Source organism: Magallana gigas, chromosome 1, assembly GCF_963853765.1.
Source record: "Magallana gigas chromosome 1, xbMagGiga1.1, whole genome shotgun sequence".
Classification (NCBI taxonomy): domain Eukaryota; kingdom Metazoa; phylum Mollusca; class Bivalvia; order Ostreida; family Ostreidae; genus Magallana; species Magallana gigas.
In genome coordinates this window covers 20,221,540-20,247,915 of record NC_088853.1, presented here as the reverse complement: position 1 = coordinate 20,247,915, position 26,376 = coordinate 20,221,540, and the positions used below count along the sequence as shown (strand labels likewise).

Below are 26,376 nucleotides of genomic sequence, written 5' to 3'. Positions count from 1 at the left end.
CCCTCTAAGATAATTTTTGAAGTGTAAATTTAGATAAAAAGTTTAAATGATTAACCCAAACACCAATATTTTTTTTTTCGAAATTATCCAACAATGTCATTATATAAAAAGCAAGTAATATGTCAAGTATATCATAGGGATACAGATATCTAACTTAGATAACTTTAAAATCTCATTTCAAATTTCAAATTAATCATTATCACTTTCTCATCAATATTTGTATTTACAGCAGAATAGTAGATTTCATGTTACTGTTTTAGTCAATAAATATTATAATTGAATTATTTCTTATGCAGTAAAGCAGGTTATTACATTATGGGTATATATGGTACGTATTAACCATTAATTTTTTTCAATGATAAAACAGTTTTATCTGTAGCAAGTTCTTGGTTTAAAGATTAAAGAGTCTCTCAAATTTAAAAAGGTATGTTTGAACATACAAGTTGAAGATGATATTTGATGATATTTTAATTTAAAATATATAACCAGGAAAAATCATTGTATAATGAACCTGCAACTTTTCTGAGTGCTGTGCAGCATTAAGTGCTTCATTGGATTGAAGTTCTTTCAAGTTCACCACAATCTGTCGAACGACACCTAGAAATAGTAAATGTCCATATGCAGGAGAAAGCCATGTAAATGACCTTGATGAAGTAATTGTCAATTTTAAACATAGCAAATGATTATTTGTAATTATCTATAATTTCTCACAGGAAGAATAACTAATATTAAAAAAAATACATGCATAACACATCTTTTATGCTATCGTATCATAGGGCATTTATTACAGAAATATGTTGACGATTTTTACTCTCAATTAGTTATCTTTATATACCATATTATTATGCCTTCTGTCAGTTTGTCACTATATATTCAATACTCATCTATTTTCGCATAGTATCAAAGGATTTATATAGCGTAAGCATACTATGCCGAAATAGAGCACGGCAAATATTTTAATCGAATATTTTAATCGAAAATCTTTCAAGCGCCGACAGCGGGATTCGAACTGTCGACGCTAAAACCATTCCAGCTTGAAGCCCAACACGTTACCGCTACGCTATATTCGCCGTTATACTAACTAACGGTATTTATATATATAAAACGTAGATATACACAACTGACATCAAGCAATTAAAATCATTCATTTTTCCAAAAACACTTCATTATTGGCGGTAATTTTAAAGTTTAAGTTTCTTATAAACTTTTGAACAAATTGATTGAACATTTTTCAAAGAAATTTTACATGAGAATCACAAAAACGCTTTTGTAAATGACGCTTGATAAAGAATGTACAAGAAAAAAATTCAATGAAATTTCGTCTGCTAAACATTTCGAGTTTTCTCGGTATGGCCAAACGTCTCTCATATCTTGAAAAGAACATAAACCTTTGTTAACTTTTTATTGTACAACAACTTGTTGATTAAATAAACAATCAAATCAATTGATTTATTTGAAAAAAAACCCAAACGCTTGCTTTTCAGGTGATTATTTTTAGGGACTTGTCAACACTCGAACGTCACAGCTACTGATAGCAAAGCACGTCAGTATATTCAACAGTCGGCATAATAATAACAATAGTGTTGTGTTGTGCATGTACTATGCCTAAATAGTAGTCAGGGTTTGATACATAGTGCACTCGCCTCCGGCTCGTGCACTATGTATCAAACCCTGACTACTATTTAGGCATAGTACATGCACAACACAACACTATTATATAATTAGTTGCACATGTGTATGACGGATTGACAATAATACCATTAGTTGATTTATATCAACGTCATAATGTTTAATGAATATGAAAATCAAAATTTACTTATTTTTTCATCATGATTTACTTCTTTTTTATGCTTCAATGGGCATTTTTATATAAATCTGTAAAAGAAAATATCATGAGTAACAGTGTGCAATACCTTAAATTGAAACAAAGGTAAATTCAAAATACTACAAAACATACATTGTTTAAAATTGCATGGTTGGCAATAAAAAGGGTATTTTTTTCTGATCTAAATTAAGACTTATCTTGTCGTTATTCTTTATGGGTTATCAAAGAAAAACACATTCATGACCAAATGGGGAGAATCGTAAAAAATATCAAAATATTGTGTATACTTGTTGATTTATTATCTCATTTATTTTCATCTCATAATCTTTTTATCAATCCAGTTATAAAAAAAATAATATTAATATCGTTATCAAATCAAATACCTGATCCAACTGGCAATGTCTGCCACGTTCTTACATAATGCAGGAGACGCCCCTCGGTCGGCTTTTGCATGTCCTTCATGCCCTGGATATGAACACGTTCTCTTTGTTCTTCTCCACTGCACACCCAATTTCTTTCGGCGATTGTCACATATTTTTAAACGTAGTAAATGTTTGTCAATTACAAAAAATCCTGTTCTATATAAAAATTACCAAATATTCCGGACAGCTTACAATATATTCTACTGGCGATTGTATACCGGGGCTTTTAAGACTAAACACGTCTCCTTCACTCTCAAATATATTGTAAAAAGTCTTATCAAAAGAATTACAATCACATGTAGGTAAACATTTCTGAAAGTCACACATATTATGACATATCTTTTGCTTGACAGTCGTCTATGTAAACAATGCGAGAGAGCAACAAGGGGAGGCAATTCTAGCAAAAATCTGTATATTAAATTTAGCGGGGAATACTTCTATGGAAAACCTAGTAATATTTTTGTTTTAATTAAAAGCATAAATAGTATGGTTTCTATTCCTCAAATTTATATATTTATTGTACATCAGTGAATTCAAAATGCTCAAGAAATACATGTTTAAAAAAACCCCAAAATTTTCATTTTTATTGAATTTGAGATATTTTCATTGGAATACAGTCGGTTCAAGCATATCTTTTACAACATACACCATAGCATAGCATAGCATTGAAATCTCATAGCATAGCATTGAAATCTCATAGCATAGCATTGGAATCTCATACCATAGCATACAATCTCATAGAATCGCATTCGTCATATCATACCATAGCATACCATAGCATAGCATACAACATTCTTTTAACTCGGTTTTAAATATTTTTATTTTTAAAAATAAATGTTTACATAATAGATTTGTGGTAAACTTTGGCTTCTTATTATTTTACTTCGAAATGTGTGGAACTCTTCTGTGTATTGATGCGTTTTTGTTCAAATCTCATAGCATAGCATACCATATCATTAAGCCCTTCATTTCAATTTCTCATAGCATAGCAAACAAATCTCATAGCATAGCATACAAATCTCATAGCATATCATTAAAATCGCAAACCATAGCATAGCATAAATTTGTAAAAGATATGCATGAAATGACTGTATAACTTCTCAGTCCTTGAGAGTCCTAAGAAGGATTTCATATATAGATAACGAAGCTTGTTAGATTTTTTTATTAATACAAAATTTCAAAAAAAGAAATGCTTCTTTCTGAGAAATACTTTCTTTAAAATTGAGAAAAAAGAAATGATTATGATTTCTTGGCACCATGCCATTATTTGCACACCTGGGTCATCCATGTATGTGAAATAATATAACACAAAAACTACATAAATTCATGCTTTAACCTCACTCTTTCAAAATATAGTTTTCTTTTCCTCAGATGTTGTTTATACATTTTATAAATTAATAATGATAATGGTTAATTTTTACCAAATTCTTTGGCGTTTTTGATGACATTTTAACTAGAATGCAATACTGGCTTTTACTAAAAATAGAAACATCCAGGGCAAACACAAATTTCATATATCTGACTCTAAATACGTATCCTTTAAAGCTATGATAAAATTCTTTTCATTTTTGAGACTTGCTACCACAGCTTTTTTTCATATTTGTACGGTTTTCTCGAAGACATGCTTTTTAATTTATATAAAATCAACGCAATTCGTTTTTATCAATATGGACTAAACGTGGAATCATGTGGATAAAATGAGAAATAACAAAATTCAAAGCCTTAAATCACTGTACAACATTTTTTCTTTGATTGTTTGTTTTGATTTTCTTGTTTTGATTTTTTTCATATGTAAACATGTAAAATGATTTAACTTACGATATTTGTATGCAATACAATGCAGTAAACTATAAATATGTCTTTGAATTGCTTATAATGAACGTTGATTTATTTATCATTGAGGAAAAATTGCCTAAGTCTATGTCGGACACAGGCCATGTTTTGAAAAAAAATATGACAAAAAAAGTCCATACCTTTATTGATATACATTGGTGTTCACTATTTTATCAAGCTATGCTGGCAATCTTAAAAATAATGACTGTTCAAGAAGACGCATATCAAGAACAAATATATTCTTTAAAGTTTTTAAATAGAGAATGATTAGTGTTTGCTACTAAATAAAGAGAGAATGATTAGTGTATGCTACTTTGTTCATAGAATGGCTTATTGAATGAATATCAATTTTACTTACAAATCTGTCGTGTCCAGATCTTTGTAAAATGGGTCGTATCCCAAAGTTGTCTTCTATAGCTAGTTTCATATCGCCTGGTTGAAAGTCAGTTAACGAATAATCAATATCCGGCTGAGATTTTTCAAACCTTTCGAGATTATTTCTCTCAACTAGTTTGAAGAATGAAATTCCAGGCTTAGCTTCAATATCTGCAGATATTGTTCTACTCATTAGCTGCAACTCATCGATCTGTTTTTTAAAGTTGTTCTTAGTCTGTTCTATTTCCCGTAGTCCATCTTTCTCTTTCTTTGATAAATCTTCAACTGTCTGTGTGCCAATGGTTTTTATCATTTCAACCAGACTTTCTGTATGTGCCTCAATTTTTTTCTTGATCTCCTCTGCTCTTCTTTTTAATGCTGACTCTTTTGCTGTTTCGTTAGAAACTAATTCTCTGTATTTTGGCAAAAGAAAGTTATCGATTTTTTCTTTTTGTTCCCTAACCTGATCTGTGGTTCTTTTGTAAACGGTGGACAACGATTCCACGGGGTGACCATTATGAGACTGTATAATGCAATCTGTACACACGGGTTCTTTACAACGGTTGCAGTAACATTCTAGCTTCTTCTTTGTGTGATCTTTGCAATATAGTAGATCTACCATGTTTTCGTTGTTTGATATCAAAGATACAATCTCATGGCTTCGCGTCATTTTTTTCTTCTCGTGCTCAGTTTTACAGTTCTCGCATAGATGACCAGGGCATGTCTTACACAGAAACTTCGCAGGGCGTTCTTCACAATTATCACACTCCAGAAAATGCTGGGCAGCTGTTGATTTCTTTGCCATTTTAAGATGGTACCTTACAAAATCAATACGTAAATTGCGTCATGTGCGTGATCATAAAATACTACTTAATTTAGAAATTAAAATATTTAAGTAGTCAAATTTAATTTGAAATCAAACAGTCAGCCAAGTCAGCTAAATCTGCCAAGGGGAGATAAGAACTACAAATTATGAATTTGGCAAGCAAAGATGTACTAAACACAATTTTACTTCATTCATAAATTTGATAAAGATAAAAGTTTCTGCACATTTCATATCTTATAAATAACTTTCACTTCTTTATCACGATATATTAATGTTTTATATACCAGGGTGATAATTGATATTGTCCGACAGAACCATAAAAAACGACCAAGTGTAATAGAGAGCTGTATAATATAAGTACATATAAGGCATATAAGGAGCTGTATTATTATTATTATTATATATATATATATATATATATATATATATATATATATATATATATATATATATATATATATATATATATATATATATATATATATATATATATATATAAGGATAACGAATTTATTAAAGTCAAAATTCAATGAAATTGAGTCTTGTTAAATGTAAAAATAATATGCAGTCAAAATAAATCCGCCAACGATATGCTGCATATATTTTTATTTTTACACAATAAATTCCAAGCTCAAAAGATCAGTTTGCTTAATTTTAAATAAGTGTAGGTAGACAAATTAACAAATTCAAAGTCACTTTTTAAAACGATTTAAACACAGAAATGCAATTATTAAAATAAACAGCGTCGAATGAAGACGAAACACGAGCTAGAAAGATATGGATGGGTCGATGGGTTATCATGTTTCTGTCTTCGAAGGGGTGGGGGTGGGGGGGTGGGGGTATCAGAACGGTATATTTAATCAGATATTCCAAAATCATGACAAAAACAGCGATACATCAATTTCCCTATCATGTCTCTAAGTTTATTCAACACCTATGCATGAATGGGGAGAGAAGAACGGTTATCCACATAGATCGAAACTTCTAGGTCATTCATTTAAAATCCATTCATTGGATGTTTACGTAGATGTCAATGGCAACCTGAGTTTTTATTCACCATTTACTCAATGTAAAAGTATTTGTAGATATTAGAAGTGAACATCCTGTAATCTTGCAATATGACCAATTATACATGTATATTGTGTTAAAAAAGAGTAATCTCTAAACAATGGTCAAGCAAACTACTCTATTTATCGATAAATGACAGGTAAACCTTTTTTTTACAATGCTAATACCTGATCATGTCTTCGCAAAATAATAAGAACGTCGTAGTAATAACAAAGTATTCTCTTACATTATATTATCATCTGGCTGACAAGATATATATTATAACATGAAAATATACAATTACCTTCTTAAGGGGCAGACAAAAAACTTGCCTATAAAATCTACTTTCGTTTTAATATTGGCTGTCTGGTCAGGTCGTACACAAAACAATTCACAAATTAGATGTTCATCTCTAACACAAATCATTAATGAGCATATATTTCATTTAAGAAAAATTATTAACTTATAAACAAAAGATCGGTTTTCGAACGAATTTCGATTATGACAGGTTGGCATCGCATTTCCAAGGTGATTATAAAGGACGTTTGATAGCATAAGTTTTCTTTTATAAAAAATATTCTAGTTATCCTCAAGTATATTGCACTATTTTTACTTCGCAAATAGATAAAATTTGCACTTACCAAATTTGTTTTAATTCTTAAGTTTTCAGCCAGGGTCCGCAAAAATTGGTAGTAATAGATATATTTTTGTTCACGATTTAAAATCAATTTGTAGATTATGTGACATATAGACGCATGCTTTGATCAATATATCTTATGTAAGAGATAAACTTTCTAAATAAATGTATATTAAGTTAAGCATATTATTAATTTTACAACATAAGTTTTACACACGGCGAACAAGTAGGTCTTTTTTAACAATAATGCGTATACTGCTAGAGTACACATGTAGTAGAATAATTTGAGTGTATGTAAAGCCTGCTCAGTTTTTTTTTCAGAATTGTTTTCATTCAGCAAAGATTGGAGTAATCAATTAGTTGTTGGTAGCTCTGACAATTTGTTTGGACAAGTCTTTAGATTTTCAGGTTGGCTTAATTGAGCATAAAAATTGTTAATTAAGTCAAAGCAACGTTTGAAGAATGATAATTACTTGGTGAAGCGGAAGATGTCATTCAGATAAACATTTTATTAAAAACAGAATTGTTCAGTTTGAAGAACAGTAAAGTTTCGGCTTGTGAATTCAGCTTGTGTGTTTGATTGATTTGGATTAACTGTTATGGGGGGTTTTTACTTTTGGGAGGAATTCTTGGTTCATCTTCCTCCATAAGTTCTGTAAAAAAAAAAGAAGTAATTGTCTAAATATATTCATACGTAATGGGTCTTATTTAGTATAAGCATATATGCGTGGCATTCTAAAGTTAAAGTTCTATTCGCTTTTCACCATTCACTATTCGAATAGGAAATAGAATTCTGTGGTCGGTTCGATATTTAAATTACCGAAAACATGCTAATAAACGTAAATTCAAAATTCCATATCAAATTCCATTTTAAATTGAAAGAAACAGTTATAAAGTAAAAATTAATACTTGCTGACCTGACCTGAACAAAGGCATGATTAGCTAGCGTGGACAGAAGGTAAGAAAATCATCATATTCTGATACGTTGGGGATATATTTCAAGAGGCTGACGAACACTTTGTATCCCATATTTGGGCCTTAATAATTGACGAAGAGTTAGCCCTGGGAAAGCACAGTCGACCTTAAAAAAGAATAAGGTCTTTTACAACGTTTTTGTTTGTTTATGTCTTAGGTTTAATGATGACAACTTATGGGGTTTTATCAGCGAATATTAAAGTTATTCTCATTATTCAGGATTTGTGATTGCATCCATGAAATTCATGCAATAGTCTTATTTACCAAGTTTTACAAACCTTAGAGTATTTAATTTACGTTCTTAAATTTGTGGCAATTGCCATTTATGCATACGATCTATATTTTACGAATATCTTCTAGCAAAATATTTATTTATTTTTACTGAAAGGTCCAAAGAGCAAAGAGGTAGCCAATTGACTATGCAATGCAATCAGGTCCATTTCTACAAGTTATTGTTAGCATTATAAAAAAAATATTCCGATATCAGTTTACAATATATTATAACAAAACCATGAACGAATGTGTTTTCTCAACAGACTTTAATGGATAGCATAATAATAAAAAGTTAACTTTAAAAAGCTATAAAAATGGGTATATTCCAAGTTATTATACAAGTTATATATATATATATATATATATATATATATATATATATATATATATATATATATATATATATATATATATATATATATATATATATATATATAATTCAAAGTCCAAAAATTCAAATCACAGCACACAATGATTAATACCTCGAAATACATGTACTAAAAAAACAAATGACATTTCTAAAAATCAGTCCAAAACCATACAAAGGAAATACCTATTGAACTACGCAAGTAGTGGACTTGTTTGGCATATTGTCCTGAGAATTGTCATTTCCAGAAGGTTCTTTCTTCTTTGAAGGTGGAAATGACATGTTTGCCATTTCAGACGGTTCTTTTTTTTTTGAAGGTGGAAACGCACTTTCAAACATCGTGTCCAACATCCGCAAACCGTCAAGTGCATGCTTTCCTAATTGTCCTTTTATCTCATCTCCATACTGAACTCGTTCAGCCTTTTTTAAATCAGAAGTTAAAGATTTCTTTGCATGGCCTTTGTGATATAGTCTGATACATTCTGCGCAAACAGACTTATCACAAGGAATGCAGTGATATTCTAGCTTATTTTTGATATGCCCAGAGCATGCGCAGTACAAAATTTTCTCACTGGTCAGGTTGTTTGATGTTAGAGGAACGACCACGTGACCACGAGTAAGCTTTTTCCTTTCATGGTCATTTCTACAAGTTTCACAAAGATGGCCAGAGCATGTTTTGCAAAGGAACTTGGAAGGTCTTTCTTCGCAACCTTCACACTCTAAATAGTGTTGAGCTGAGGTTTTTGCGTTAGCCATATGATTTTTTTTCAACAAACGTTACGTTACCATATAATTTAGGTACATAATCTTACTAAACTGATGAAACATTTACATATCTTACAGATATAGATAAACTAATGATAACTCAGCTGATACATAATTATGACTATTTTTATGTTGTCAGCATGTAGGCCTATAACCTCATCTCTTGATAAACAGACCAAGACTCAAATGGTATTTATATTTATTGAGACAGTTTCTTTCTATTATAAATATTATAAATATCCAAAATGTTGAAATTTACAGTTGTTTACATCAGTTTCACATAAATATATCGTGTTGAGTCACTGAAATATATCACACGTTTGAACACATACCCTGTATCAAACAAGTGCTTTGTCACCTATCCAAACAAATGAAACTGAAATGACAAATAAAAACAATGTAGGTTTCAGTAAATGCAGTGTTCTACACCCTATGGCTTTTCAAACTGGACTACTTTATCGAATGAAAGTCTTCTGAATAGAAAGAATAAGGTCGAAAGATAGAATAGATTTATTTTGATGTTGTATCTGTTGAAATGGTAAGCATAATAATATTTATAAAATTTATTTTTTTTATCTGTATGTTTAAAAGAAATCTAACTATACCTTTAACATTTCAAAGACAATGTAGCCGATCTAAGAATATGATCGACGGCTAGGCTTTGTATGTACTGTAAAATTAAGTAAATACCATGCATGAATGCGAATTTCTATTTTTTGTCAACAAAAGTCATCATTCCCTAAACGGTTCGGGTCTCAATTAATGGATCAACAACCGTACATTCAATGCATTATGTGTTTTCTTTCGCTCAAATTAAAATTTATTTTGTTTTTATTTTTTGCTTATAGTGTTTATACTTTTTTGCTTTATTCTCATTATAGATGATATAAACATCGCTTGTTCGTGTGTGTTTTTTTGCAAATATTTGAAACGCCACCGTAACAGCTGCTAAAAATGTATGCGTAAGTTATGTTTCATACTTTTATTAGCGATACGCTAAGAATGAGATGGAGTAACTTTTTTCAACTTCAAAATCAAAACATGGTTTTTTTTCTCATCAGTATTCCACAATTATTTCTGTTGGAAAAAACGGTCTGAGTTTGGTAATTCATGCGTACCTTGTTTGCTTTTGTGGAATCCAAAATACGACAAAAAAGGTCTATGTGCGGTATTATGCATTTTTTGCCCCCAAAATTAAAGTTTTATAAAAAGTTTATTTTTGTTTTAAATAAGGTGGGAGATAGTTGAAATCATTATTGTAAAGAAGTTTGTAAAAGGTTATCACCACAGTGACGTCATAATGTAAAAATGATGTCATATTTTGATAATTGATGTTTTGTAGCAACATATGGGCGTTTTCCGATTGTTTTTCGACTGGGAAACATCGAGCGCAGGCTTCCTAAAGTACGATATTATGGTATAATGTGTAAAACTATATGAAGAAAAACATATGTTAAAATCATACTCGAGCTGACCTGAGCTCTATACTTACGAATGCAAAATATAAAGAAAAATTGAGTATATGTTCGATTGTTTGCAAAATTGCGGAATTTTGGTCATAGATAAAAAGCGAATAAGCAGTGCTGAACTAAATCAAAATTAAAGTGATAGGCATCCTCTTTAACAATTATTTATAAAGATAGGATTTTTATAAGTTACTTCTTAAAAAATGATAAGATTTGGGTGGCAGATATTTGATCATACCAATTATAGTTCTCCAAATAACATGTATGCGATAAACAAGAATCAAACAATCCAACCGAAATATTACGTTTAACGAAAGAAAAGCAATTAATTGTGTATATAACGGGTTAATTTAATTTACATATTTTCAAAATCACAATAAATGAAAGGTAAAAATAGAATACAGCCTGTAAATTATATCATTGTCTATATAAAGTAATTTTAAAAATCAAAAATCTAAATTACCCCTTTTTCTCTTTTTCGTCCAAATCAGTTTTCGTTGACTTTTTAGAACAGGAAGTATGCCTTGTCCTATTACCGAGTATCACGTTTAAATTTCCAAAGACAAACGCTGTTGTATTGAATATTTTGCATCGATTTTTAAAATCAATATCCCTCTTTATTTGGATCGTTTGTAAATGACATTTGATTGTTTTCTTTACCTATTCAGCCTTCCTTTTCATATTTAATGTGACAAAATACAAGCAGAAAATCTGCAGTATAATCAAATTCAAACACAGTTTTTTTTACACTCGCTAATATTTTTCATGCCGTCTGTAATTGTTCTAAAGAATATCATATCTGAATGTCGATGATAATTTTTCATTAATCTTAATTACTTGCAACATAATTCTAGAGACGAAAGTAAAATGTTACCACACGATTATCAGAATTTTAGATACTACATTTGTACAATTTTTGTCTTCTATATTCCTTATATTTTTCGAGTTGATCTGTCATGTTAAATGAGGTTTTATAAATGTTACATTTTCTGTTTCATAAAACATATATCGTAATTGCATGTTGTACGAGGGTCAATCAAAAAATACGAAGACTTTTGTCATAGCTATGTTACTTAACGTCAAAGCATTACTAAATTTGGTAGACATAATTTAGCAATAGTTTCAAACAATTTGCAAGAAAAAAAATAATAAATTCCTTTATTTCTAAGAATTATTTAGAATCTAATCCTGCAAAAATAAGGTCACGGCGCACAGTCAAGATTTGTGTTATGTCAACAATAAACCATATAATGTTAAAAGTAATATCTCTATGAATTGGGCTTAAAACCAAATAACATTGAAACCTCAAATTAAGTATAGTCATGGTATTCTATGTACCAAATAATGACAGGATATATTGTTTTGTCAAACAGATATTAGTAACTAAAGACAGTTAGTCCTCTTTAGAATTGACTAAAATCATCGACGTCGCCGGACGTCACGGCGCAACGAGAAATACAAACAAAATAGATTTAACTCACAAAAAAGCCGATACAAGCTATGAAAATGCTTAATGGTGCAAAAGATAAGGCAACAGTTATTTGCAAGTTTGTGTTTAACTGTAATAAATTTTTGGGGGGTGATGGTAATTGTATTTTGAATATAAAACAGTCCGAAAGAGAGTAAAATATCTGTAAATATTTGGTCAAAAAATAAGTAACATCAACCGACGTTCAGGTTTATCCCTACTGTACACTAAGAGATACACGGTTAGAAAATGAAAAATGTGAAGAACTAACTTATGATTCTTGAATAAATGTGTGCAAATAAGATGTTAAGTGGTTCAGTGCCATTTTAAATTGTAAGGAGAAAGGCACAACACAAGAGACTAAGCGCGATATAAAGATGGGGTATATCTATAAACTGTGCGTGTTTTATCTTGACGTCATGTTTTAAACGTTACCGTGCGCCGTGGTGACAAAACATGTTGTTTTTAAAAAGGGGTAACAACAATACCGTTTCATCAAATGGACTAAAACTTCGCATATCAATAACATAAGTTTTGGTGCACAGATTAATCTGTTAAGTATGACTTTCATTAAAAATATATGATAGACAGCCACATTGTCTTCGTATTTTTTGATTGACCCTCGTACATGTAATAAAAAATGCTGGTTTTCGGCTTCTTTGTTAACATCATAATAAGTACATTCGGCCTCTGTCCGATTCAATACAAATGATATTTCATGACACCTTATGGGCGATGCTTTCTTATTAGCAACCTAAATAATTTATAATCACAGAACTATATATGGAGTGACATGCCTTCATAGCTTTTAGAAAGAATTCATGTATTGTTTGTTAAAAGGAGGTGAACATGATTTAATTTTTATCGTTGATGAAACTTAAATAGATAAACATTCAATACCATGTTTCATAATATGCTTTCAACGCTACAACTACACGTATCTAAATTTTGCTTTCGTCTCTAATTCGAAAACAGAAACCATAGATTTGGCATACCTTTTTTACATGCTTTCTATACCTAGAAAGAAACTAGAATACACACATCTCTATTGTGATTTTTTTTTAGTTTAACAGGCCTTAAAATTTTTATATCCATTAACGTTGCCATATGTATGTGGGGAACGATATTTTTGTAAAAGTTTTGTTAGGGAACTAAAGCAAATATATAAAGCAGAAGGATCATAGCTTGTGGGGAAAAACGAAAGCCAAATCTGAAATAATGCAAATGAATTTGAATGGATTTGCTTACATCAAAGATACATCAATTGGATGAAGCGGCAAATCTGACATGGCAATATCTTATCTTTTTGTGTGTGTTTTTTTTAAAACAAGAAAAACACTTAAATGCTTCACAACCACCAAAATCATGCCATCTTGAAAACAAGATACAGGTTTAAAGTTCATGTTTAAATACCCAATTATTTTAACGCTCGATTGAAGCGATGATATGTGACTGTAAAGATTTAAAGGGCAATATTTAAGTGCACTGAATGACTTCAGACATAAGCCGCATTGGAAAACATTTCAAATGAATGGACTAGCTTATTGTAGCGGAACGTGATAATAACACATTACCTTTCGAATAATAAAGCATCAAAAATATTTCCAACAGAGAAAGCTGGACATACATTGGGTACAAGTTTCTATGTAAATTGATTTTTTCAATGTTTCTGCTGAAATGCTTCTTAATAAAAAGGGAAATAAAAATATATTTAGAAATAGTTTCCTATTTATAAACAGCTGTTTTTGGTGGGTTTTTTTTTAAATTGATTAATGTCATTACTTTTAAGTGATATTATATACATTTAATATCATAGTTTCAAAGAAGAAGAGAGGTAGAACGTAGATCAGCCTTGCGCAAAGTATAGTATGACAGTTTTGAACAAGGGCCTGCTGAGTTTCTCTGTGAGACGTGTCCTTGTTATCTTTTGAGCAGAATTTTCAACGCACAAAATAATCATCTTCCTATAAACATACTTTGTGTATTATTAACGTTAAACGTAACTTAACAGCTTGACTGAAAATTTATTTCACAGATTTTAAAGGGTAATATTAACATATATAAGGAACACATATAAAAAAAAACCCTCCAGATTTGTAGAAATTATGTAGAACAATTAATAAAAAGAAGTCAACAATAATTTTTTTTTTAAAAACAAGCTTTTGAAACATTTTACATAACTTATATTAGAAAATGCAGAAGTTTCTGTGCACATTTTAATCGTCTTCATATAGAAATACTACATCTATTTGTAACGTTAAACATAAATTAACAGTTAAACTGAATGTGATTTAAAAGGCAATGTAGGATAAAAACCAGACAATGTGTCAAGGTTAAATTCAAACTTTGTTAAGCAAGTTTTTCGCAGCACTGAGTTTTATATCGAATCGTCTGTGAAACGACGGGGTCCAAGCTTGTTTTACCATCTAAATACGATAACTAGCGCGTTTATTAGTTCGTTATCAACTAGTTTTCTTGAAATTTGTCTATATTCTCCATGTTTCTCATTATTGTTCGAACCTTAGTGCATCTTGCTATCTTGTCATTTTAATCTGTAGGCGTACATGCTGTGGGTAGCATTTCTTCCAGTCTCATTATCTCGACCAATGATCGTCCGATCTGTTTATACGATACAGCGGTGATATAGTGACCAGTGACGCGGTTCTGTTATCTTCAACGGAGTCGCCGATACTGAACACTGTTTTTACCTCCTCCCCCTGTAATAACTTCGTCGGCAGTGGGTCTGAGTCAGGTCTTTATCCCTGTATACTGATATTCACTGGGTGAAAACTAATTTGTCTCCTTTATGTTTGTACATTCCCATGTCTTGTATGAATACATTTTCAAAATCAATGGCAGTTTCTTGAGGGTTTTTTCGGGAACTTTTTTTTATACTCCGCTTACTTTGAAGTTGTTTCCATCGATCGTGATTGTAATTCTTGAATCTAGAGATTTTGCGTATTTACATCGGATTCTAACCGAACTGCTTAGTCTCTTAATATTGCTATCTATAATTTTATATCAAGTGTTATTTGTCTGTTCTTGTACGGATTTTTTCTGACATTTATGCCATCTTTTGATCTCGTAATTTTCGTTATCTCATCCATGTGTAGTCCTTCGCTGTCTGATCGTAACATCCACTTGAATAAAGCATTTTCAATGTTGGCGATGTCATTCATTATGTCGCTGAACTGAAAATCATGGACTATGTTGTGTTCCTCTTTTGACTCTCCAAAATTATGTATATCTAAGTTCTGTTTACTGTTGTTTACGATTTGCTGGATCGAATGACTAAGAGCTATAAACTCAGATTTTAGAATTTAGAATGTTATGAAGCAAAAGCAATCAATCAACGAACCTCTTTAAAAGTTTACCTCTCATTAAGTTTTCTCAAATGTTCAATTATTTCTTATTTCTATGCCAAAAAATCACCGTTCTTAATGTTCACGCATGCGCATACCCACCCTGTATGATTTTGATAAGACGTAATCGCCTTGTATATTCCTTTTTTTTAAAATCATGAGTGTTTTACTGCATCTTTAATAGCCAGGGGTACTATATTCACTCCGCTCCCTATAAACCCTTTGCAGATCTCTTTTACGAAAGTTCGACGAATCGATAGCGATACCTGGCGAATAACTAAATTTTCATTCTTGCAACTTCACATTTTGTTCCATAACAATATCGTGTTGTACACACTCTACGAAATAAAATACTAGTTAAGATTAAGCCGTATGTTAGCTATGGAAAGAAATAACTTTTTATTAATTATACGTTCGTAATGTTTGTTTGGATACCGGGAGGAAAACTGTCGCTGATACATGATGTTATTTATGCCTTGAAACCAGACATCGTCGAAGTCAATATTGAGGATTACAGAAAATTTAAAAATACGCATTTTATGGAACTTCTTAATAAAGCAAATCATTTGGCTATTTAGTTAAACCATCGTTGGGGATGTACTGTAATCGAGCAATTTAGTCAACTTGTTAAAGCAACCTACGTTTTACCACTCTTAAAACAGAGCTTGTCACCGATATTTCATAATTAGAGATGCCAAAGGTTTATGGAGAGTGGAGTGGACCAAATCTCTTCGTTAGCGAATTTGGTTCAACTGTCATCTGCAACATCAGATGACAGAGAAATTGACTATCAATGTCTTTAACGAGAATATTTTAAATACATAATGAATGTGCAATGTTTAAGCATGTAAACACAAGAACGATCATTAAATATTTAATCTTTCTGGATTTTGTCATCATGCTGTCCGGTGATACAAAGGCTATTTTCAAACATGGCTGGCATTTTATACGAAGTGTTATCTGACCATTTATTTTCAGGTTGATTTGTTCTTTGTACTTTCGGTAGCTTTCCAAAGTTCTTAAGGATTCTCTCACTGATGCATCCGGGTTTAAAGTTGCTAATGCTGAATACAGGTTGTATAGGGTATGCTTGAAATCTATCTAATAAGTTACAACCTTTGTACTTAAAGAAAGATAAGCTAGGTTCTGTTGTAAGATCTGAAGACAATTTTTCGCTTGTTTGCTCAAGCGTTTTTATATTAGCCTTCACATTTAATTGATGATCATCAATTTCCTTAAGTATTTTTCTCTGTTCATTTAGTAGTTGATTTTTAGTATCTTTAGTGATGTGTTTAACAACCTCAACAATATTCTCTGAATGTTTGTCTATTTGCATCGCAACCTCTTGAAATCTGAGTAACAGTGCTCTTCGTTTAGCCTCATCTTTTGCAAGAATTTCCCGGTACTTAGGTAAAAAGATGTCAATTTCTTCTTTTTTTATTGATAAATCATCTCTGATTTCTTTATTTACAGATGACAACGCTCTAACAAAATGGCTGTTATGTGCTTGAATTATGCAGTCTGTACAGACAGGGCTATTACACTGAACACAAAAACATTCCAATTTCTTATTGGTGTGTTTAGCGCAGAATAGAAGGTCGACGACTTTGTCATTACCCGCTCCTAAATTTACTATTTCATGATTTTGTGACATTCTCTTTTTTTCATGTTCAGTTTTGCAAGTTTCACAGAGATGACCAGGGCATGTTTTACAGAGAAAAATTTCTTCACAACTGTCACATTCCACGAAATGTTGAGCAGTGACGTTTGCTGTCGCCATTGGTCGCTGTTTAAAAAAAAAAAAAAGTGCAACTATACAAATAAAATTCACCTTCTGCTTAACTACAAATTCTTTTTTTTCTCAAACTACATTATTCACACCGCCATGACAAATGTAGTTTAAACAATGATGATGCACAGCCACCAAGTCCCTTTGAAATTTACCGATAGCACTGGGCATCCACCAATACAATTCTGATAAGCTGGCATGCTTTAATTTTTTTTCTCTAATTCTGATTTCGACTTAATCAGCAAGGGCATATATGAGACAATTCGTGTTTTTAGTAACTTTTTTTTATTTTCATTAAATTTTAAAGTGATTTGTGGGATCAGGGTGTTTTTATAAGCTACGCATGAGTGTTTAGCGGGTAAAAAGGTGTGAAACTCAATTAACAGAGGCAATGTATTTATTATAAGAGGGGCGTGGACTTGAAAAACTGTTATAGGAACCGAGGAATAATTATGAACGGGTTTCTGTAATTGTTTTTCAGCAAAATAAATTTCTAAAATGAATCCCATAAAAAGGTAGTTCTTGATTGTATTGTTGTGATTTAATATACATGTACATGTACCATGTACAGATTATTATAATCGGTATTTTGTAGAAGTCAAGTTTGAATTTTGTGTTTTACAAGATTGTTTTGTTTTCCGCGAATTTAATGTACCGGGGTTTGCTACAAATTGAAAAAACGCGATCTTTACGACTGCAATTTTAACCTGTTGTACAGGAATTTTTTGCTACGAAGTTTAAAAATCCCATTAAATTGATAGATGTATGGTTCACTTATTCTGCCAATGTAAACGTATGTTTAAACTGTACCACCCTATCAAAAAATAGGCCATGTATCAAAGATATTTAGTCAAACTTGCAATAAATCAGTACAATATTTTTTGTGCAAAAGCCAAAGATGTCGATCGATTTATAAAGAACTAATACTCAATTCCTTTGCTATTTGAAAATCGTGTCTAATCTTCGTAATTTTATCATGAGTAGAGATGTATAAAACACTCTTATTTGTCAGGTGTCAACTTTATTCATCGATACAAAGGAATAAGCCCTTTATTATATATCTTATTCTCAAATGTAGGTAAATATTTCTGAATTTTCAAATCTATTGAAGTTTTAATCAAAAACCTTATCTCTGACATGTTGTAAATTTTTAAACAAATAAAACAAATCGAATACTGTGGTTTAATCAATATTCATGTGTATTAATTTTAGTGGATTCAAGGAAAATCTTAGTTTCAAAGATACTTTAATTGGTGACCAATGACCCTATCAATACAAAGTGTTAATAGAAATTGCACTTTAATATATAATTTTTTAATTTGATTTAATATTTTTAATAATTTCTTGGATAAACATACCAAAATTCAAGAATATTGGTATTCAACAAATATTGATGAAATAAAATTATAACTACTTAATGAGTTATCAATTAAATTCTTTTCAACATTTATACGTTTACACAAAAACGACCATTTAATAATAATATAATAATTAAAATAGTTTCCGGCAAACGATTCTCTTAAATGTTATGGTTTGCTTTAACTCAATAAATTCAATTTCCCTATAAAATGTAATTATGTCGAGCTACAAATTAAGTTAGATCATTGGTGATAAAATCCACGGCATTCATTAATTAGTTGGCAAATATCTTATTATCATTCCTTTAATAATAAAGCAATGTTCAAGAATTTTAAAACATATGAATGTCATTGTTTTGGTTTTAAGTTTAAAGCGTAACATATAAATTATTCTTATTAAGATATGCAAAAAAATCCATATATATCATAAATCTGATCATTTGAAATAATGGCTAATATAACAAATTTTAAAATGTATTTTTCAAAAATATACTGACCAATTCTCGAATTTGAATCTTTACTCTCTCTTCTCTCGTTATGTCCCTGTCTTATGTATGTACATGTATACGGTCTCCTAAATAACGGTTAAAGACTTGCTCGTGAGGAAAATGTTATCTCATTTTGACATTTTTGGCTTAAAGTCAATATATTTACCTATTCTACCTTGCGTTGATGCCTGCCCTAAGGATAGAAAAAATGATAAGACGCCAAATGTAAATTCTGTCATTAATAATGCGTCCTCCTATGAAATATTTTATTGTAACCATATCGAAATTGTAACTAGTAATGCTATATTTTTTAGCAATCAATCTGATCTTAATCGGTATTAAAAGTTAGATTGATCAGTATATAATTTAACTTCAGGGCTTTCCTGTCACAAATATTTTGATATTGAAGACGTTAAAAATGTATTACTTTATAACATTTTTTTTGTAAATCAAAACTAGTTTTAGAACATATTTACCTCATTTACAAGTGCATTTTATTCGCATTATTTCAAATAACAAAATAAAAAAGTTTCTTTTCTTTATGCCTAAATTGTGTTTTCCTTGTGGTATTTGTTGTGTTCAAGTGAAAGCTGGTAAGTTTGAGTACATTTAAAAAGTAGCGACCCAGATTTCCCATGGGCTACTTTGACATCTTTACACAGGCTGGTGTTATGCAGGAATAATATCGGATTGTGCAAACAGTGTTTCATAAGAGAAAACGTAAGCAAGTGTAAATATTAATGCTTAAAACGAATCAGGAGAGAAAGAAATCAGCTTGATAAAAAAGTTTTACCGATTAATTGAACCAATGTAGACAAAAACAGGGCATGAGCCTCGTTTACAAGAAAAAAAATGTGTGAGCTTTGCACCCTGCCTATAACACTACGACCGATGCTCAAATTTTCGGTAGATCATTAGAAATGCATTTATAAAGCATTGTAAACAATAAAAAATGAAAATAGAATTTGACCAACATCGTCCCTTTAATTTAATAGGTACATGTTTAAATATGACAATTGAAAACACACACATTGCTGCCGGCATACGTTGTGTGTAGTCTTAGTCATCAACACCCATTCTAGATATCGTATGTCCAATGTCAATAGAAAGCGGTCAGTTAAAATTTACGATATTGGTAATATATCGCTCGTTCTCGATGCTTCATTTATGGATATTAGAGGTTTAAAAAATCATTATAATATTTGTGTGTATATTCTGCATTGAAAAATTAAATTTATTAAATTGAATTATCCATGTAGTTGCCAATTTTTTCATAAGTCTGTACCTAAAAGATGTAAACGTATTAGATTTAAAGATGGTCAAACGCAGGGTAGGAACTTAATTATCTATTTGATAGGCTTTTAGCAAACAAAGACACAAACAGGTACATGCAAACATGAAACATATAAAACAGTAGTATTTCATACATCATACACTATATACTGCGTGCTTTCAAATTTGTTCAACGAGTTGAGATTTGGTATATATTCGCAAGGCCTGCCCAGCAAATGCAACCATTTCAACTTGTTGGATAAAGCAACTATAAAATCACACGATCAAAGACATTCTATTCATCTCATACTATTTACATTATAAAGCATTTGACACAGTCATTCAAATGACGAAAAATCACAGCATGATTAATTAGTCTGGCTGTCTGTCAACAATCTGTAAATTATATTTGAAGTGTCAAGTTTTGATTTTATGATTTCATATATCTGAGAAGTAAAAAAAGAACTATCACATTCAAAACAACACGTTATTTCATCAAAAAGTGAAAAAAGTATTAGCATCTATCCAGCTGGATGTATTCAATAACGGAAAGTGCATTTGTTATACTGAATATGGGAAGCAGGTACTGTAAAAATACATAAAATGTGCTGTGCACTTTTTTAAACATCGAAGGCGCAACTCCTTTAAACAAACAAATAATTTGTCGTTATTCTCTAAATCGATAAGTGATGCAGAATTCATGTAATATTGGAGCTGTCGATCAGTACGTTTCGTAAATGGACAATTCAGTTTACGCACACTTTGGCCGATTTTTTATTCTATGAAGAATTTTACCAAGGTTTGCTAAATGGTACTATATTAACTATTTATTTGTGTCCTACCGTCTGTGAACTATTGCAGTTACGTGATGGACAAAAAACCCCTAAAAATAATGACATTATTTTCCGTGAATTTGAATAAAATGAAAACAAGGAGACACGCATATCTTCATAGTTAATTGTGTTTATGATATTTCATAAGATACAAGAAAGATTTGTAGTTATTGTTCGATAAAGTTGTTAAGAAAGTTTGCACCAAATAAAAAAAAAATCTGTTTTAGTTGTATTATTATTTTCTCTGTCTCTCTTATGTGAATAATGTCACGTAACCATCAAAAGGTACTATTCTTAGATAGATTAAAGTAATAAGCAGCAAGTTCGTTACGGTGGTAGTGAGTTCATATGTTGCAGTTTGCAAAATATAATAAAATTTAGTGTTCGCCTGAAGATTTGTATAAAATTTTAACATTAAGACTATAAACTTAATACATATTAAGTTATTCTGAAGTGTAAGCAGTTGTCAAATTTTATTTTATCACGTAAATTGATTAAAAAGCAAAATATATTTGCTTTTATTGTAAGTAAGTAACAAAAAGAACATCTTTATAATCATGTATTTTGAAGTAAATAAAAAATATCACACAGTCAAAGAAGTCTTTGATATTTCGTCTTCACCTATGTGTAATTTGTTAACACCATAATGTATAGCAGCAGCTTATGAAATATCACCCTGAAAGTCAGAACCGACCGGTTTATTCTGAAAACGAAAAAATGTTCACAATATTCCTATTTCTTTATTATCAACAATATGGTCAATTTCCACAAGTATGTCGTGAAAAGGGCCGCATTTTAGGGAAGCGCTATAGCAACAATATCATTGCCAATTAATGATTAATGTATTCCAAACCCACTACAAAATACAATTTTTATTTAGTAGATTTTAAACATATAATTGAATTAACAATTATGATTAAAAAAATTAAAATAAATATTTTGTTGCAACTATAATTATATTTTTAGCAACTGTTCCCATCCCAATCCAAATGCTTTTTGTATACGACAACAAATACACCATTAACAGAATATATATTGAAAAGATTATTAATATTTTGGCTTCAACGATTTATTCTCTGGTAAGCATTCAAATGTGTCTCTTGAATCTATCTTTCCTTTTTTCTTCATCATATATAATTTTTTCTTCATTTTCCTTCCTTTAATTCCAATCCTTTCCTTTATGATACGATCATCGGGTTCCTCTCCATGATCTGTAAAAAAGTACAACTATATAAATATGTTAAACTGTTTATTTGTGTTTGATTGGTTTCTTTTATTTGGTGGAGGGGGGGGGGGGCTTTTTTTTTGGTTATAAAGAATTAGTTGCTATAGGTTTATTATAGTCAAACAAAATATTTGTTTGGTTTTCAGATCATTTCACATAAAAGAAAACTGCCAACTTCTGATTTTAATCTGATATCCTTATATGGAAACCACTGAAGTTGCGGTATTATATATTCTATGGAGTGTTTTCACTAAAAAAATTATTTTAAACATGTCAGTTCATGAATTGTCATTTTTCTCAACAAGAAAAAAAAAATACAATCAAAGTTGGTTATAGCAAATTTCTAAAGACTGATGGATTTACTTTGTTATACCCGTAATTCGTTATATATGAATGACAAATTTCTAATAATAAATATAGCGAATTCACTATATTCATGTTTTCTTTCAGCAGACTACATCTTTGCTAAATGAGATTAGAATGTAAATACATTCTTTTGATACCTTAAATAATCGCATTGTATATTGAAGAACTTATGCAAAAACTAAATTCTTCCAACTATGTGTTAATTGTAATGTAAAATTTTTAAACTGTGAAGAAATTCGTTATAAAAGTGTTAAATTCAAAGTCAGTTCGCTATATCTGTAAATTCGTTATATCCAAATTCGTTTCAACTGTAAAATTTTGCAAAGTTTGTTACCAATTTTACCGGGGACCCAAAAACACTTCGCTATATCCGTGATTTTGCTATATCCTTGTTCGTATTAAACGAGTTGTACTGTATGTTGAATGAGCCCACTAACTGTTCTACGTTAACCATGCTATCAATTTCAGTATGTACATGTACATATATTTATTTAACCAGCTTAACAAAGTATAATGAATTATTTGTTACTAAAGATTTTTTTTAATTCATCTTAGTTTTTTTTAATCAGTTTAAGGTATACTTTAAGCTAAGAGAAATTTGTTGAAGAGGTAACTATGTGCCAGTAAAAGCCACGAACCATATCGACTGTATTTAAAATGTTAATTTCCTGTGCATTCGGTGTGAATTTTACGGTGCTTTCTTCAGTGATATACAATAGCCATGTACCAACCTAAATATTTCATAACTACAGAGAGTATTATGCTAGCGACAACCCCTCCCCCGCCTCATATTAAAGGAACAACTAACTGTATTAAATATCTGGAGTTGCAACTATGTTTTCAAGACTATGGATTTATCAGATTGTAACAAAATGTTGTTTTTTTTTCAATCTATAAATAAAAAGTAGTCATGTTATGATGCGTTTGGGAAATTTAAAGAGAAATTTGTTTTGTAGAGTACAGCACGATTTTAAGAAGACTACCATTGGCTACCAGTATTTGTCAAATAACGGTGTGTTATTTGGTGATTGCAGTCGTGGAAATTGAAATGACTATTGTGGACATTTAATATCAAAATAAGGTATTTCACTCATCAACGTGGTTGTCGATGTTTAATTAAGCTTTATATTATTAAATTTTGTAGACGAGGTATACTTAATTACACAAATACAAAGAAAACATCTTTTAGATAAAAGCCAAATATATAGACTTAAAATTCCTAGAAACTGTTAAGAATATTGTCGGGGACTTTCTAAAATGTTGCTACAACCGTGTTCATACTAAACATGATCTGCTGTAATTTTTAATAAAACTAAACTGTTGTTTATTTAATTTGATTTCCAATTTTTAATTCGAGGCATAATGTATATGGTAAAACAGTGTTGAATCATACCAAGATCTATAAAAGTTAACGTTGATAATTACAATTACGTTCCAATAAACGACAAACAATTAAGTACCTAATGATTCAAGTCCCGGTTTGGCTTTATAAAAGTATTCATCTTTTTGAAAACGACTATGCTCTTTTTGGTCTTCCGTGGCGTCATCTTCTTCCTATAATTTTATATATATTCAAATATTATATAGACAATATTTTTTTAGATTAATTTTAGTTAAAAGGAGAACAAATTACGTACGTTGATTTTTTAAAAGTGTGTAAAGTTTGGCATCAAACCATTTCACGTTGAAAATATTTTCAAAAGTACGCTAAACTTTGAAGCAAGTCAACACATTTAAAAACAATTTTCAAAGATCATTTTGAAAGTACATCAACATGTTTTATAATGCCAATAATGCAGTAAGAAATCACAAATACTGGGCTTCAATTTAAGTTAGTTATAAGTATTAATATGTAAATAACACACTAAAAATGTGATATCATAGATACAATTAAATAACCAGCTTAACATTTCAATTATTCTTTGGAAGAAGGTTCCAACTCTTTAATTTTCTTTCATTCAACAATCTAGAGTAAACATTAATAAACGGAATAAGCTTTGCTGTAAATAGGTGTATTAAATTACATTTAACCCCAACAAATACCTACTATACCAGGATAAATAGGTTATATTTTACAAACATAAAAATATCATATACTAAAAACAAAAAGGCCGTCAAGTAACTTATTTAAATAACACGATATTTTTAGATCATATTATGTTTGATATACTTAACTGATGTATTTTTTCTAATTGTTTTGTTTAAGTGAATCAATATCGACGTTATCAACGCACTTAAAAATAAATACTTCTTTTTAAAATACGTTGACTTTGTTTCAAATTAAACGCACTGTAAAAAATTCAAAATGCTAAACAGCACTAATATAGTATACTAGGCAAAATTAAACGAATTTAATCATCTAATAATTATTACATTTATTTTTAAACTGTTCAAGTAAAGTTATAATACACGAATTTTTTAAACGTTGTGATAGTAAGTAAATGACACTAATTAATACAGCTAGTGGTGTCCCCTGAATTGGCAGTCAATTGATATGTGATGAAAATGAATAGAGGTTTTTAACAAATTTAAAAAATTACATAGCCTCATCTGAACAACAATTTCAAACAATAATCAAAATGTTACCTATCTAGTGTACTTGGAAAAAGTGATGTTGCTGAATATAGTTATATCATAACATTATGAACATATCCCTGATAACAGCACTACACATTTTGGAGTTTTTGATTCTAAATATGAACAGATTATGATAGCACATAAGAAATACTCAATGGTTTTATCATAAAAAAAAGGTAATATCATAACTCTAGAATCTGCTCTATAACTTATAAAAATCTATGGTTAATTTTTGGCCGTTAAAGGAAATCATAAAAAGGAATAGGAATCATTTCTACCTCTACTTCTGGAATACTGACATTCTTTGACAACTTCTTTTTTGAAACATCAAAATAGTAACAAATTCTTTAAATATATTTATCATCATTATTCACCTGCAATTTGGTTAACAGTGTCACGTGATTATTTATTTTAATTACGTGTTCATCCTAATTACTTTTATTTAGTTCAACATTTAATGTTTTCATTTTCCATTTGCATTCATTTACAGTGATCCATTCATGAATTTATAAATAGTATAATTGCCCTACGTGTGGTAACGTCTTTTCCTGTGGCAGGTGAACCTATAAAAATGAATTGGTGTGTTAGACTGGTTTTATCGGGTTTGTGTGAGTGAGGCGTATGTCTTCTTAATGTTTAACACGAACTTTTTAAATTACTTTCACAACAACACCACCCAAGACACACGACTTATATGGAGATAGGTTTAAAGCTCGTCAACCAGTCTTATAATTAAAGGCTTTAATGCTGTATAGTACTTGATCACCTGTGGAAGTTATTTCTGAATGAATATCGAACATCAAAGAATAGAATTTAGAATATCCCTT

The 26,376-nt window shown here is 30.3% G+C and overlaps 2 protein-coding genes across 9 annotated transcripts in view; both read right to left on the bottom strand.

Moving 5' to 3' along the window:
• LOC105344698 (E3 ubiquitin-protein ligase TRIM45-like) overlaps positions 1–6,686 on the bottom strand; it is a 28,316-nt gene extending 21,630 nt beyond the window's left edge. Inside the window, exons 1-2 of the mRNA XM_066087905.1 lie at positions 6,633–6,686; positions 4,439–5,273 (exon numbers count right to left, since the gene is read on the bottom strand). Coding sequence (XP_065943977.1) covers positions 4,439–5,260 — 822 coding nt within the window. The 5' untranslated portion in view covers positions 5,261–5,273; positions 6,633–6,686. The remainder of the gene's footprint in view (positions 1–4,438; positions 5,274–6,632) is intronic.
• The window catches only part of LOC105344873 (transcription intermediary factor 1-beta), a 117,779-nt gene that overhangs the window by 59,983 nt on the left and 31,420 nt on the right, over positions 1–26,376 (bottom strand). The window contains exons 4-5 of one of the 8 annotated variants that reach the window (XM_066087945.1): positions 24,433–24,526; positions 21,942–22,592 (exon numbers count right to left, since the gene is read on the bottom strand). The exons of 6 other annotated variants lie outside the window; for them this stretch is intronic. In XM_066087945.1, coding sequence (XP_065944017.1) covers positions 22,429–22,592; positions 24,433–24,526 — 258 coding nt within the window. In that variant the 3' untranslated portion in view covers positions 21,942–22,428. Of the gene's footprint in view, positions 1–21,941; positions 22,593–24,432; positions 24,527–26,376 lie in introns of those variants that run through there. One more of the 8 variants, XM_066087929.1, reaches the window with a different exon arrangement.